A 12,313-nucleotide genomic window follows, 5' to 3' on the forward strand; every position below is an offset into this window, starting at 1 on the left:
TTCTGAACTTCTGAAACCCTAGGTACCTCAGCCACAAAAAATAAAAACGTTCCAGAGCTATGTCAAGGCAGCATCGAACGTCCGACTTTCGTGTACTTGGCTCTCTGACGTGTCCACTGTCCCATAAAGCTGCTTTATGCTTGTATGTAATAAATTATTGTTGTATTATTAAAAAACAGTATAGGTACAGTATAAGTGAAAAACGCGTGTAATTAAAACTTCATGATGTACTAACTCTGATGTGACTATGATTATAATATTTTTAACTGACTATCGGTATACCTTATGTCTTCGCAGTAAGGTTCACGAATCGTTAACTATACTTGGTCAAGCAGATCCGGTCAGTAGAAAAAGGCGTCAAATTAGAAAAATGTAGGCGCGGAGGGATATCGTCCCATAGAAAATTTAAATTTCGCGCCTTTTTTTACTGACAGGATTTGCTTGACCGGCTATATTTCGTCTACATTAGATTACCCACAGTTCCACAGGTATCGGTTATGTAGCGCACGGCAATCATTTATGTTTTAAATTTAAAATACAAGTATTACAGCTGCCAAAATCATACTTCATGCGTTGGGAACTCGTAACAAATTTAGTAGGCAGCACCTACTTTATCTTATTGTTATCTTGACAATGCTCATAAATTTAAATGTACTTGTATGATTTTGTCAGCAACTCGAGGCATAATTACAAATAAGTACTGAAATATTTTGAATTAAAACAAAGTATATATAAAATGTATACAATTTATTTAATTCTTATCAAGAGAGACACATATCACACATATGTAGATCTCAAAAAAGTAAAATTATATCAAAAATATGTAAAATAGTTAAAATACTCCAAAAGGCAACTTATTCACTAAACTAAATAATCTTACATAATATTGTTAAGGCACTGCACTAGGGCTATGGCGGATATTACATAATTACATCGTTCGTAAATATTAAGTAGAATTACTATTCTTCAGACTACCCAATGCTAACCATTATTTTATTCCAAGAAAGTGATTCCGGATTCGGAATATTCTAGAACGGATATAGAAAATGCAAAAATTATGTTTGGGGCCTGCCATCTTGTATGCCATTCTTTGGCAGTCAATAATCCTGCTAACCGTGCTGGTATTACGATTAGAACTTGGATGCGTGGACACGCTGGCTTTGTCCAATAACCGGCGCGGCGCTGAAAGCTAGGGAGAGCCGCAGAAAGAACCAAAACCGAAGATGCATTAAAAAAAATGGAACATTGGTCATCAGATACAAAAAGTCAAACTAAAGCTAATAAACTACATACTTGGTGTTTCTGGAAATATACGAGCAAAGTTATACTTCGCACAAATGCTTAGTTTGACATAAGATTTGAAATATAATCATGTATATTTGTTTTATTTGGGTTAAGATTATTGTGTACATATTTTTTTGTAATTTATGACATGAATAAACTACAATGAAGTATTTGAACAAATTAAATTATTTTCTAGGAAATATTTTAATTTGTTTTTTATCAAGTAGAAACACTACTATATAAATTATAAACTGAAATAAATATAGTAGTGTTTATAGTAGTGTTTCTACTTGATAAAAAACAAATTAAAATATTTCCTAGAAAATAATTTAATTTGTTCAAATACTTCATTGTATTGATGGGCAGCGCCATCTCTCTCGCTAGCTCGGTATCATCATGGGAATGATCCAGCTAGAAAGGTTCGAACCATACTGTTCTACCTTAGAGATGGCTAGGGGGCGCCACAAGCCTTCAGTAAAAAAAGTGCATATACTTGGAAAAATTTGACTAATGTCTCTGTGATCCGGTGGCCGAGTGGTTCAGGCACCTGCCGCGATAGTAGAGGACGCTGGTTCGATTCCAGCCTGGGGCACTGGAGGCCTTGGTCACTTTTTCTTAGTATATGACATTTATTTCAGTTTATGAATAAACTAGATAATTATTTACATCATTTTAATGTAAAATAATTCGTGCTCGTTTGGCCTTGATGTCACTAGCAATTAGGTATCTAAGCTATGTAACGCCCCTACAGTCTACACCAACGCGTTTTTTCATTCAAATATTGAACCTATTGTACTAATCTAAACAACTGTAACTTCAACGCTTTTCTAAGAAAGAGGAGACGGATAAGAGAGGCATTACACGGGTTAATATGCCTTAATTAACTATGAAACGTATAAACGCGTGTGTAGAGGTAACTACTCCATAGAGCGACTGGTCGTACAAGGAAGAGTGAAGGGAACCAGATCGCGCGGCAGATCACCTGTGCGCTGGACTGACCACATAAAATCCGCAGTGGGAAACCGCGTATCTAACTGTACCAGACAGTCTACCAACAGGGAGAGATGGGGGAAGATCGTGCGAAGAGCTGTGTCCGCCTCTACTACCGATGCGGACGCCTCAACGTGACCATGACCGCTCTGTCAAGAGCAATACGACAGAGAACAGGTAACTAAATTCTACATTTTATTTTATAAATACATACACTGATGCTATCAATATATCAGGAAGTAAATAAGGTAAGCATTAAGTAGTCATATTATTCTAAAACATGGCATTTTTTTGTACAAGCAACTCATTTGGCACTTGGAGACTTACTAGGCATACGGCAGTACTTCTGATGTGCCTGCCAAATATATAAATATTTTTTTAATGATTTGGGTAAATTAGTCTTTTTAAACAATTAGTGCAATTAGTGATTTCTAAATAATACGAAATATGTACCATAATACGAGAGGACGGAAATTTGAACACAAATACATCATATAAACCAATAAAACCATTAGTAGATAATTTAAAAATTACAATTTGTGTCAATTTAGTAAGGTCAATGCGGGTAAGTGTGTGTGGTTGCTGGGTAAGTGTAACTGACCTACACATTGGGGCCTGTTTACAGGTAGGTATGCCACATTTACCCGCATTGAGCTTATAAAATATCCGATTAATGTTTATTGATTATATTAGTAGGTCTCGTCTCCCATTCTGTTTCGAACAGCAGAGAGTAAGACCTACACTGTTATCGTGCAAAAAAGTTATAATGTGCCAGTTTTTTTGTAAGATTCCCGGTTGGAGGCACTTAACCACTTATTTCTTAGAGGTTCGAGATTGGATTTTGATGTTTGATAGGTACTTTACTTAGCTATAAAGAGTGTAAAGCTAAATTAAAGTAAATACATAATCATGTACTTATCTTAACATTATTTGCAAGTGATAGGTACAAACGGAAAAGGCGCGTATATAATAAATTTAAAGCTCATAGACTTACTTATTATAACTAATAATTGTCCTTATTTGTACGATCTTCATTACAAAATTTCTAGATAAGTAGTAATAAAATTATACTATAAATACTGTTCCCTAACTACCGTATCTGAATTAACAAGGTTTAGAAACAGATCTTTTATGTCTACAAACAAATAATGCATGTATTGTACACACAGTTAGGTACATCTTCTTCTTAAGTATGTTTGATATCGAATCGAAATGTACGAGTATTTAATGAGGTTCATAAGATAATTCGAATTTCGATTATATCGCAATATTTTGAGTATATCTTAAACATGTATTCCACAAATCAAATAAGGGAGCATCACTTCACAATCTGACCCTTTGACTAAAACGTAGTGATTTAATTCTCTTTGCCTTTGACCGCCAAAGATGTCCACTGACGCGCGCGGCTACTGCCCAATAACGGGAATTGTAACCGATAATTATGATAATAACAATGACGCGCCGCACACAATAGGCATGGACTTCAAAGGGTTAAGGGCTCATTCTGCCCTGCTTATTGTATGTGCAGTACTTGCATAAAAATCATCGTTTAAAAAAAGGACTTATTCAAAGAGAACAAGATTAACAATTGCATGACTTTTCAACTACGATTACTGCATACGTTGTTAGCAGGGCAGCATTTAGACGATGCGAGAACTCTCATGCGAGTTTCATTACATTGCGGGTTTTGATCGGTCGGTTGTATTGGACGTAACCAACAGTCCACAATGTAACTAAAATCGCATGCGAGTTCACGCGCCGTCTAAATCAGCCCTAAAAGTCGTGAAGTTGCCACAACCTGATATTAAACTGGAATGATCAGTGCTTTAGGTATTTTAATAAAGTGGTCCAACTGCAACACATTTACCTGACCAAATAAGATGGCAAATCTAAATACAAAACAAATGGTTAGTAAGCTACCATACGTATCAATTTTGCTACTAGTTGAGACTCGATACTCATCGTGAACCAATTTTATCCTCGATTCAGTTACGGCAAAACTATAAAAATATGTGAACCACATATACATTACAATAGGCGAAAAAGGAATGATGTTTCTTTTACCTCTGATATAAGAGAAAGACGGTACGTCCTATAATCAGATTGACGTGAAGAATAAGTAATGGAGAATGAACCTTGACGATACAGTAGTTTCACATAGAAACAACATGTAAGCGTCTACTGACTAACTAAAATAAGCCTGTGTAAGTCTCGAGTGAACGCTCGAAGCGGAGCGTACGGCGGGGCGTGCATCGTGGCGTCTGGCTCACAAGCGACTTGAGCAGCGTGCACTAACGGCCCGGCCACGACAATGCGCGACCGGTGGCGGCGACAACCATAGGTGGGAACGAAAGGTCCGATCGCTGTGTCTCGTTCAAACTTATGGCCGCCGCTTGTCGCCGCGCGATGTCGTGGCCGGGCAGTAAGGCCGCTTCTATAGTTCGTTTTTTTAGCATTAGAAAGAATTAAAAACGCTTATTAAAAATCAGTAACGATTACTTATGAAAGCATAAGAATATAAATGATCATATTTGCTGTTACATATTTGCTGTGACTTATTTTTAAAAAGTGTTTTTCAATTAAAAAACACGTCAAGATTGTACCCTTTTTTCTAATTCTAAAAAAATACGAACTATATACGCTTGCATTTGTTTACCGTGCACGCCGCACGCCCCGCCCCGCTGCACGCCCAACTCGAGCGTCAGGAGTCAGGACTTACACTTAGGGCCAGTTGCACCAACCACATTTGACAGACTGATCAACGTCAGCCGGCGGGCCCCGGTGCTTTACTATGAAACTTTCCATGCATACAAATTTAGCGAACACTTTAACGATACGAAGAGTTTGGTGCAACCGACCCTTAGAGAGGCGTGGTCAGATCTTACGTCCTAGAGGCTAGGAGTTGTGCTTGGCGTCGGCGACAGACATGACTTCCTCTCCGTAGTCCAGCTCGTCGAAGGCTAGCTCGTCCTCCTCCTCCTTGCCGGCGGGGCAGCCTGGGCATCTGGAATCAATATTCGTTTTGTTAATAGAGGTGATGAGTGGTTTTGAACAGGTACAGCGAGCTGGAAAATTGCATGGATGCATTATGCCTTTGTCATGAACTTTATAGCTGGGTGTACACAGAGATGGGCATTAATCGATTAACTTTTTAATCGACTAATCAATCGATTAAAAAAGTTAATCGTCAAAATTAATCGGCGATTAATTTAATCGCGATTAATTTAGTCGACCTAACATACGATTGAAATTGAATTAATCTTAATATTAATCGATTAAATTTCTCGATTAACTCTCGATTGAAAGTAGACAGGTGGTCATTTTTGTATGTAACTAAAAATCAAAACTTCTTGCGTACACATTAAAAACCATTCCAGTGTTATAAATGTGCTTCAATAATATAAGATGGTTACATTGGTTACTATAATAATGCGGATAACTTAGCGCGGCATCTCTAGGTAAGGGTTTAGGGCTTGTAGCGCAGGCATAAAAATTAGAAAGAGAACGACGTATGTGTATGAAAGAGCAAACACATTATTTACCTCTTATCAGTTGTTTTCTATAAGGTTTCAACTTGTCAATGCAGTAATTACTTACTACTTACATCGAACGGATAATATCCTATCGAAGACGGTCGAAATTAATAGTCTCCAAGTGAACATACATAAAAATTCGTCTGTTACTTATATTATTTATAAATGTTTCAGACGAATTAGGCACCTCGTCCTTTTTTTTTTAAGTCGGTTAAAAAGACCATATGTATTGCTAAAATTAATCGAGGGAAAATTAATCGAACTAATTAATCGATTAAAAAAATTAATCGCCGGTAATTAGTCGACGATTAATTTAATCGTGACAATATTAGTCGGAGCTTTTCGACTAAAATTAATTAATCGTCACTTTTAATCGTTGCTCGCGATTAAGTCGGTTAATTTTAATCGTTAATCGTCAGTCGATTACATTTTGCCCAACTCTGGGTGTACATTATATTTTTTGGTTTAATATAAAATAACAAGCAAAAACCTTTAAGTAGTGACGAAGGGCCTACGGTGAAACTCCTTGGTTATACAAAATAACCTAATTCAGTATGGTTGTTTTAAAATCTATGAGGAGATTAAATCGTTATGCCGAAAGGAGCTGCTTAGTTGTATACATGATCAAAACTTAGGATCAAAAGATGATATTGTAAAAAGCAAGGTTGATCTTGCAGATAGTTATGCTGCGATGCTACCCTGTTTTAATTAACTATGTATTAGCAAAAATAGGTTCTATGACATATTAATAAAGTTTAATTTATGACGTATTGATTGATCGAAACAAGAATATTGTACGAATCGCCACCTGCATGTTATCTGATACGTTTCCGCGGTCATTATGATAATGTTCGCGCCGCGCCCTCACAGGTGGTCGGTACTCGTCAAATACATTTTATGTTCTTTAATCCATTTATAAGGATTTTAGAATACACCACAATGTATGTATATATTATAAAAGGGATTTATCAAAAGCGAGCAAAGTAGTCTACAATAATATTATGTGTAGTGGTGTAGAGCTCAAGATCGGTGAACTTTTAGTTTAGGTTCAGACTGTAATTTATAAAACAAAGCTATTGATTTTTTTGTGCACTGCAGCTATACATATACAATAGTATAATAATATTATAGTTTCCGGTAGGACGGCTAGTCGGCTACTGTTCTAAATGAAAATAAAAGCCGTTTCAAAAGCTACTTTACTATGTTATCCCTATGGTTCAAATTAAATAACAGGTAATTCGGATATAACACTTGTGGGTTGTGAGGCCTGCAAATAACTGCTATATTGTTCTAGGCCCAACGCATACATTGTAGACCCTACAACATGTGAGAATTACCGAAAAATAGTAAATCGATACATATAATAAATAATATAATATTAATAATATTTAATATCTTTTGTACCTACTACATGTATGCAATTATGGAAGAATAAAGAATAAATACGGATTGTTAACGATAATTGGTGGCACCGTTTTTGAGATATGACTAAAAACCGGTCTGATTAATAAATGTAAGTGACATAGCTATATGTATTATATTGCTTACACGCATTTTGCGCGTTTTTATTGTAGTCCTATATGTATATTCCATCAAGTATTCGCGGAGTGTTGTTTATCTTTCAGCGGCGGGCTATTTTCACATCGATTGTTTATACAACGGGCATACGCTGGATTTTGTTATGGGATTTTGAACCTTACCTGCTCTCGTTGAGGCCGTATGACAGGCATTTATCGCCCACACACTCGCAGCAGCCATCGTGGAACCACCTGAAAACAATATCGGCAAATATTAATTGATTTGAAATTAGATTCAATCCTTCAAATATTTTTGACACTTTAGGAAGAAACAAATTTCTCTATACTATAGTGAAGAAGATCGCGTCATTCGAATAATCGTAAATTGTGCGATACTTTGCACATATATAAGGGTGGTATTCCACCTGTCCAATTTCTTTGCCCAATCTCAATGCGTATCACTCTCTCATTAAAGCAAAATGCGAGACGCAATACACGTTAGACAAAGAAATTGGATAGCTGAAATACCACATATTACTTTGCGAATGTATGTATTTTGCGTATGATTTCTTTTAAGCAAAGCTACCAATCCATTGTTCACGCGAAAGAGTCGAATCGTGCCGGATGTATAAAGCAGGTCAAAGTTAACTATAATCATACCGCAAGCTGCTGGCGCCCATGGACCGGCACAGGGTCCGGCACTTGTCGCTGGACATGCACTGCGCCATGTACGCGATGGTGCAGTTGAATGTTACCACGTCGCGGCTGGTCGGCTCCGCTTCCTGCTCTATGCTCTCTGTAGATGAACATTTATGATGTTAGTGTTCGATTCTTGCATTTCATGTAAATATACCTATATATGAGTACCTTCCTTTCCACGTTTGACTACGTAGTAAGGTAGGTTGCTCATTCAGCCGTCTGATTTTATACCGAAATTTATGTACATATTCACCTACTCCACAGAATAAATAATAGTACTAGGTACAGAAGACTCACTCTCTAACACAGTGGTGGGCAAAGTACGGTCCGCGGGCCAGCTACGGCCCGCGAAAGGATTTTATCCGGCCCGCCGACGGTCCTATGAAATAATTAGTATATGGGCTATATGGCATTGGCCCACAATTATCACAAATCAAAATAAATTTTGGCTACAATTTATTCTGGCCCTCCACTTAAATTTCCTAAAATTTCTGGCCCCCCATGAAGAAAGTTTGCCCACCACTGCTCTAACAACTGTTACGATCAGGACAGATATGGCCGCTAGGTGACGACAGCGCCACGCGCGGATTATGGGCCACCAAAATTGGTGTGGAACGGATGTTTTTAGTTACCTGTAGAAAAGCGACGAATCGCGGAGTGAGCCACGCCTGCCTACTCTAAAATAAAGCTTGCTAGCAAAATCCATTTAGGAAGCTTGTGTGAGAGATTTACTCGCCTCTTACTACCTTTACAAAATATACAAATGATTACTACAGATACCTGAAACGTGGATGACATTTGATTGTACACTATCAAATCCTCATTGTACAAATATTATTATACAACATACGCAGTAACAAAGCTCAAAAAGCAACATCAATAATCAATAACTATTAAAACAACGATCAATAACGTAAACCCTAAAATAGCTAGATGGGTAGTATCTAATAAATATCTTTTCACTACTATAAATTACATTCTAACGCGAAATTAATATTCCTACTTCTTTTGCTTGTAACAAAATCTCAGTCTCATGACAGTTATGACAAATGGCAACGTTAGATATGATTCAATTAGCATAATAAGATACAGGTGCTGTTTAATTTACTTCACCACTGCGATGTTTACACTGGCGCGCTAAGCTTACCGACGAATCTGCGTTTAAGAACTCATTCAATTATGTAACTTTATGTATGAACACAAGGAATAAATTGAGTGAGTTTTCAAATGCAGATATCGGAAATGACTTGCGCGGTATTATACCAATACATCACGATCACAGTGAGTATTATATTCTTTGATCACACCAAATAAAAGGCGATTATATGCCTGAGAACTCTTCGAGCAGGTAGGCATTCCAAAATAATGACTCATTTAGGGGATCACGCGGCGGGGGACCTTTTTATTGTCGACTTGTGTGGCTTTGAGGACCCTTTGAAGATTAACCGTATTGTACTATGGTTAATGTAATGTGAATGTAACAGTTAAGTGGCTGAGGAAGTTTGCACTTATCTAATCAGTGACGCAGAAACTGTTAGTTCTAGGAATTTGATATTGATAGTGTTTATTATGAATAGCAGCGTATTGTACCCATTACATTCGCGGAAACTTTGATTTGGATTGTTTCCAGCATGAAGATGAAACATTTAAAACTTTTTGAATCGATGTTACATGGTTATTAAATATCTTCAATCAAAATAACAATTTTAGGTACGCCCACGTACGTCCAGCAGTAGACTATGTTAGTCTACAGCAGGCCTTCCTTTTTTGGGGGCCGGATTGATAGGCTCGCGGAACGTAAGTTTGGAGATGTCTGCCCGATATACATTGTGCTGGTTCAAGTTCAAGATAATATGTCGCACATGTTTCATACAAACAAAAAATACCTGATTTCTTAAAGCGAATTGAAATTATAAGTACCTACCTTTCACTATTTCAAATTTTCAATATCATCATATTATTAAATGAAGGTGCAATGCAAGTAATGCAGGAGAAATATGGTTGAAGGTGTATAAGTATGAAGTATATAGAAGTATAGACTATAGACTAATGTTAGATACTCGACAGGTTTGGCAACTTTCATTGCAGGAGGATGGATGCTTAATGCGCTAATGATATCAGACCTAAGTTAAGATAGAAAGATTTTTATAACTGCATACTTACAGACAGAATACAATTTACATGAACTCAAATACGAAAAATTAACTATATTTCCAGTAAGTATTCCCACCAACATGCAGTGCGTGACCCATATGGCCTATGATCGCACACTGTGGAGACGTAGCATACATGGTCGCGATCCTCAGCAATGAGGGACCGAGGAAGAAGAAGATTCCCACCAAGTACATCAATTTTATTAAAAGTTTTGATACTCATACACCGAAAAAAATTGTACAAGTAGTGCTAAGTATCTGTGCTTAGCTTAAAAAAACTTACGCAAATGATACACCAGTTGATTGTCTTTAGCAGGCCTGTACGCAGATATGTCAAGGTCCACAGGGTATGTGATTGACAGCCACCGCTCCTCTGGGTCTGGATCGCTGGTCAGACTACTGAACAGGACAGGGACACTGTCAGCTGCCAGCTCTTCCACATACGATGTCTTTGACAGTGTAGTTGCTGTGTCATTTGGTTTAGGGCACATATCTGTAACAATAAAATTGATATAGCAATAATTATTATTTTGTTTTCACACTAGAAGTTTTTTTTTTTTTTTGGAGCAAATAGACAGAAATCAAGAGAAGAGGTGTTTATCCAACAGAGGAATCCTAAAGTAGGCTATAAAAAAAGTGAAATATGGTCCTTTGACAAAAACAAGAAAATAAAATACTATACACTATGGAACTTCAAGAAAATCGCTCCTAAAATTTAATTAATATAAAATTAACTTGTAATAACTACATAATATAATTCTTTTCAATTGAATACATGTATGGCTGCAATGGCATAACTCTGTAACATGTTTGGTGCCAGCAATATATGTGTCAATATGAGCAGGAAAGTTTCTAATTTCCTAATAAGTTTTTTATAAAGTTTTTGTACCCTAAATCACCTTTTCATTAAATCGAATCAAGATTCACCTAAATCAAATATATAGTATATCAAATATTAGGTGAATAAATATAAATATATTTGATGTTTTGATGTTATTAGTAACATGACCCTACATCTGTTACTAGAAGAACTAAATGCTTACCGACACAGCTGCAGCACTCGCTATACAAGGTACTTAAGCAGCTAAAGCACTCTTTACAACATGAGCAGTCCTTCAGGTCACACTTGCATGACTGGGTCAACATGCATTTGGACACGACGCTGGCGCAAATAGCCTCGTTGCACGCGAAAACTATAGGCAGGGCCAGCAGAAGGGCTCCAAACAACACTCCACACATCTTCAGAGACATGGTGAGAGTTCCACTTAGTTGAACCAATGGCAAAGTCAACAAACCTAAGTTAACACTTTTAACATATGAATATAAAACTAGTTTAGAACACTAGTTAATACACACACAAACACAAGTAAATATATTAAATTCCTCGAACTATACGCATTCGAAGCGAATGACAGTTCCCAACTTGCGTCTACGCAAAGCAAAGGATGAAAATAAAATAAATAAAAAAATTTAGGACAAGTTGTTTTCTCGTTGTTTCTTTTCTTTGTCTCTTTTTGGTACATTCAGTTTTCATATTGGTCGAGTGAGAGACACAACGGATTCGTCGTGGCCTTGACAATACTGAATGAACGAAACGAATGAATGAAGTGAATGAATTCAAATTATTGCCAGCCAGAAAATATCAAAAACTATTCAAGATATTGAATGAAACGTCTAAAATGTTATTTTGACAATTTGTGTCATTTGCTTCCATCTTGCTATCAACCTATACTCGAATGGCCCCAATATGGCCCGCGAATTTTTAAAAATGATACAAAAATAAAATTAATTTATCATGCTGATGCTAAAAATGTGAATGTAAAATGTAAATGTGTATGTAATTTATTACAGATAATAGTTTTACTTAAATGTTGCCTACATTTAATAAGAAGGATTCTGAAAGAAACTCATTTTAAAAGTGTTATAAAATGAATATAGAACTAAAATTAACTACAACTAAAAACTAAAGCTAAAAAATTAAAAACACCTGTCAAAATTTTGCACCCTTGGTAAGGTGCCTATCACGCAGACAGCGTTCCCGCGCTATTGCTATGGCCAATCTTTGCGCGAGAGCTGCCTGCACGAGGGTCACCTGTGGCCTGCCCTAGGCGTTTGCTGAGCTCCTTGTGGAGCCCCC

The 12,313-nt window shown here is 36.8% G+C and overlaps 1 protein-coding gene across 2 annotated transcripts; it reads right to left on the reverse strand.

The window, feature by feature from the left end:
• Positions 1-1,800: 1,800 nt before the first annotated feature.
• On the reverse strand, positions 1,801-11,628 carry LOC134671949 (protein twisted gastrulation). Of its 2 annotated transcripts, XM_063529831.1 has the most exons (6): positions 11,220-11,628; positions 10,460-10,669; positions 7,985-8,120; positions 7,508-7,576; positions 5,160-5,278; positions 1,801-2,629 (listed from the first exon to the last, which is right to left on the reverse strand). In XM_063529831.1, the coding sequence occupies exons 1-5, from the start codon at positions 11,425-11,427 to the stop codon at positions 5,170-5,172; spliced, it is 732 nt and encodes a 243-aa protein (XP_063385901.1). In that variant the 5' UTR covers positions 11,428-11,628; the 3' UTR covers positions 1,801-2,629; positions 5,160-5,169. The 2 variants fall into 2 exon arrangements, with proteins under 2 accessions (XP_063385901.1, XP_063385900.1); XM_063529830.1 differs by lacking the exon at positions 1,801-2,629 and having other exon boundaries at positions 5,027-5,278; positions 11,220-11,627.
• Positions 11,629-12,313: the final 685 nt, after the last annotated feature.

This window comes from Cydia fagiglandana, chromosome 16 (assembly GCF_963556715.1).
Source record: "Cydia fagiglandana chromosome 16, ilCydFagi1.1, whole genome shotgun sequence".
Classification (NCBI taxonomy): Eukaryota; Metazoa; Arthropoda; class Insecta; order Lepidoptera; family Tortricidae; genus Cydia; species Cydia fagiglandana.

Excerpts from the sequence above, each read along its gene's own strand:
- LOC134671949 (XM_063529831.1), bottom strand. The coding sequence starts at position 11,427 with ATGTCTCTGAAGATGTGTGGAGTGTTGTTTGGAGCCCTTCTGCTGGCC. Across the intron at positions 8,121-10,459 it reads TCAACTGGTGTATCATTTGC|AGAGCATAGAGCAGGAAGCG; the intron begins GTAAGTTTTTTT and ends GTTCATCTACAG. Across the intron at positions 5,279-7,507 it reads TACGGCCTCAACGAGAGCAG|ATGCCCAGGCTGCCCCGCCG; the intron begins GTAAGGTTCAAA and ends TATTGATTCCAG.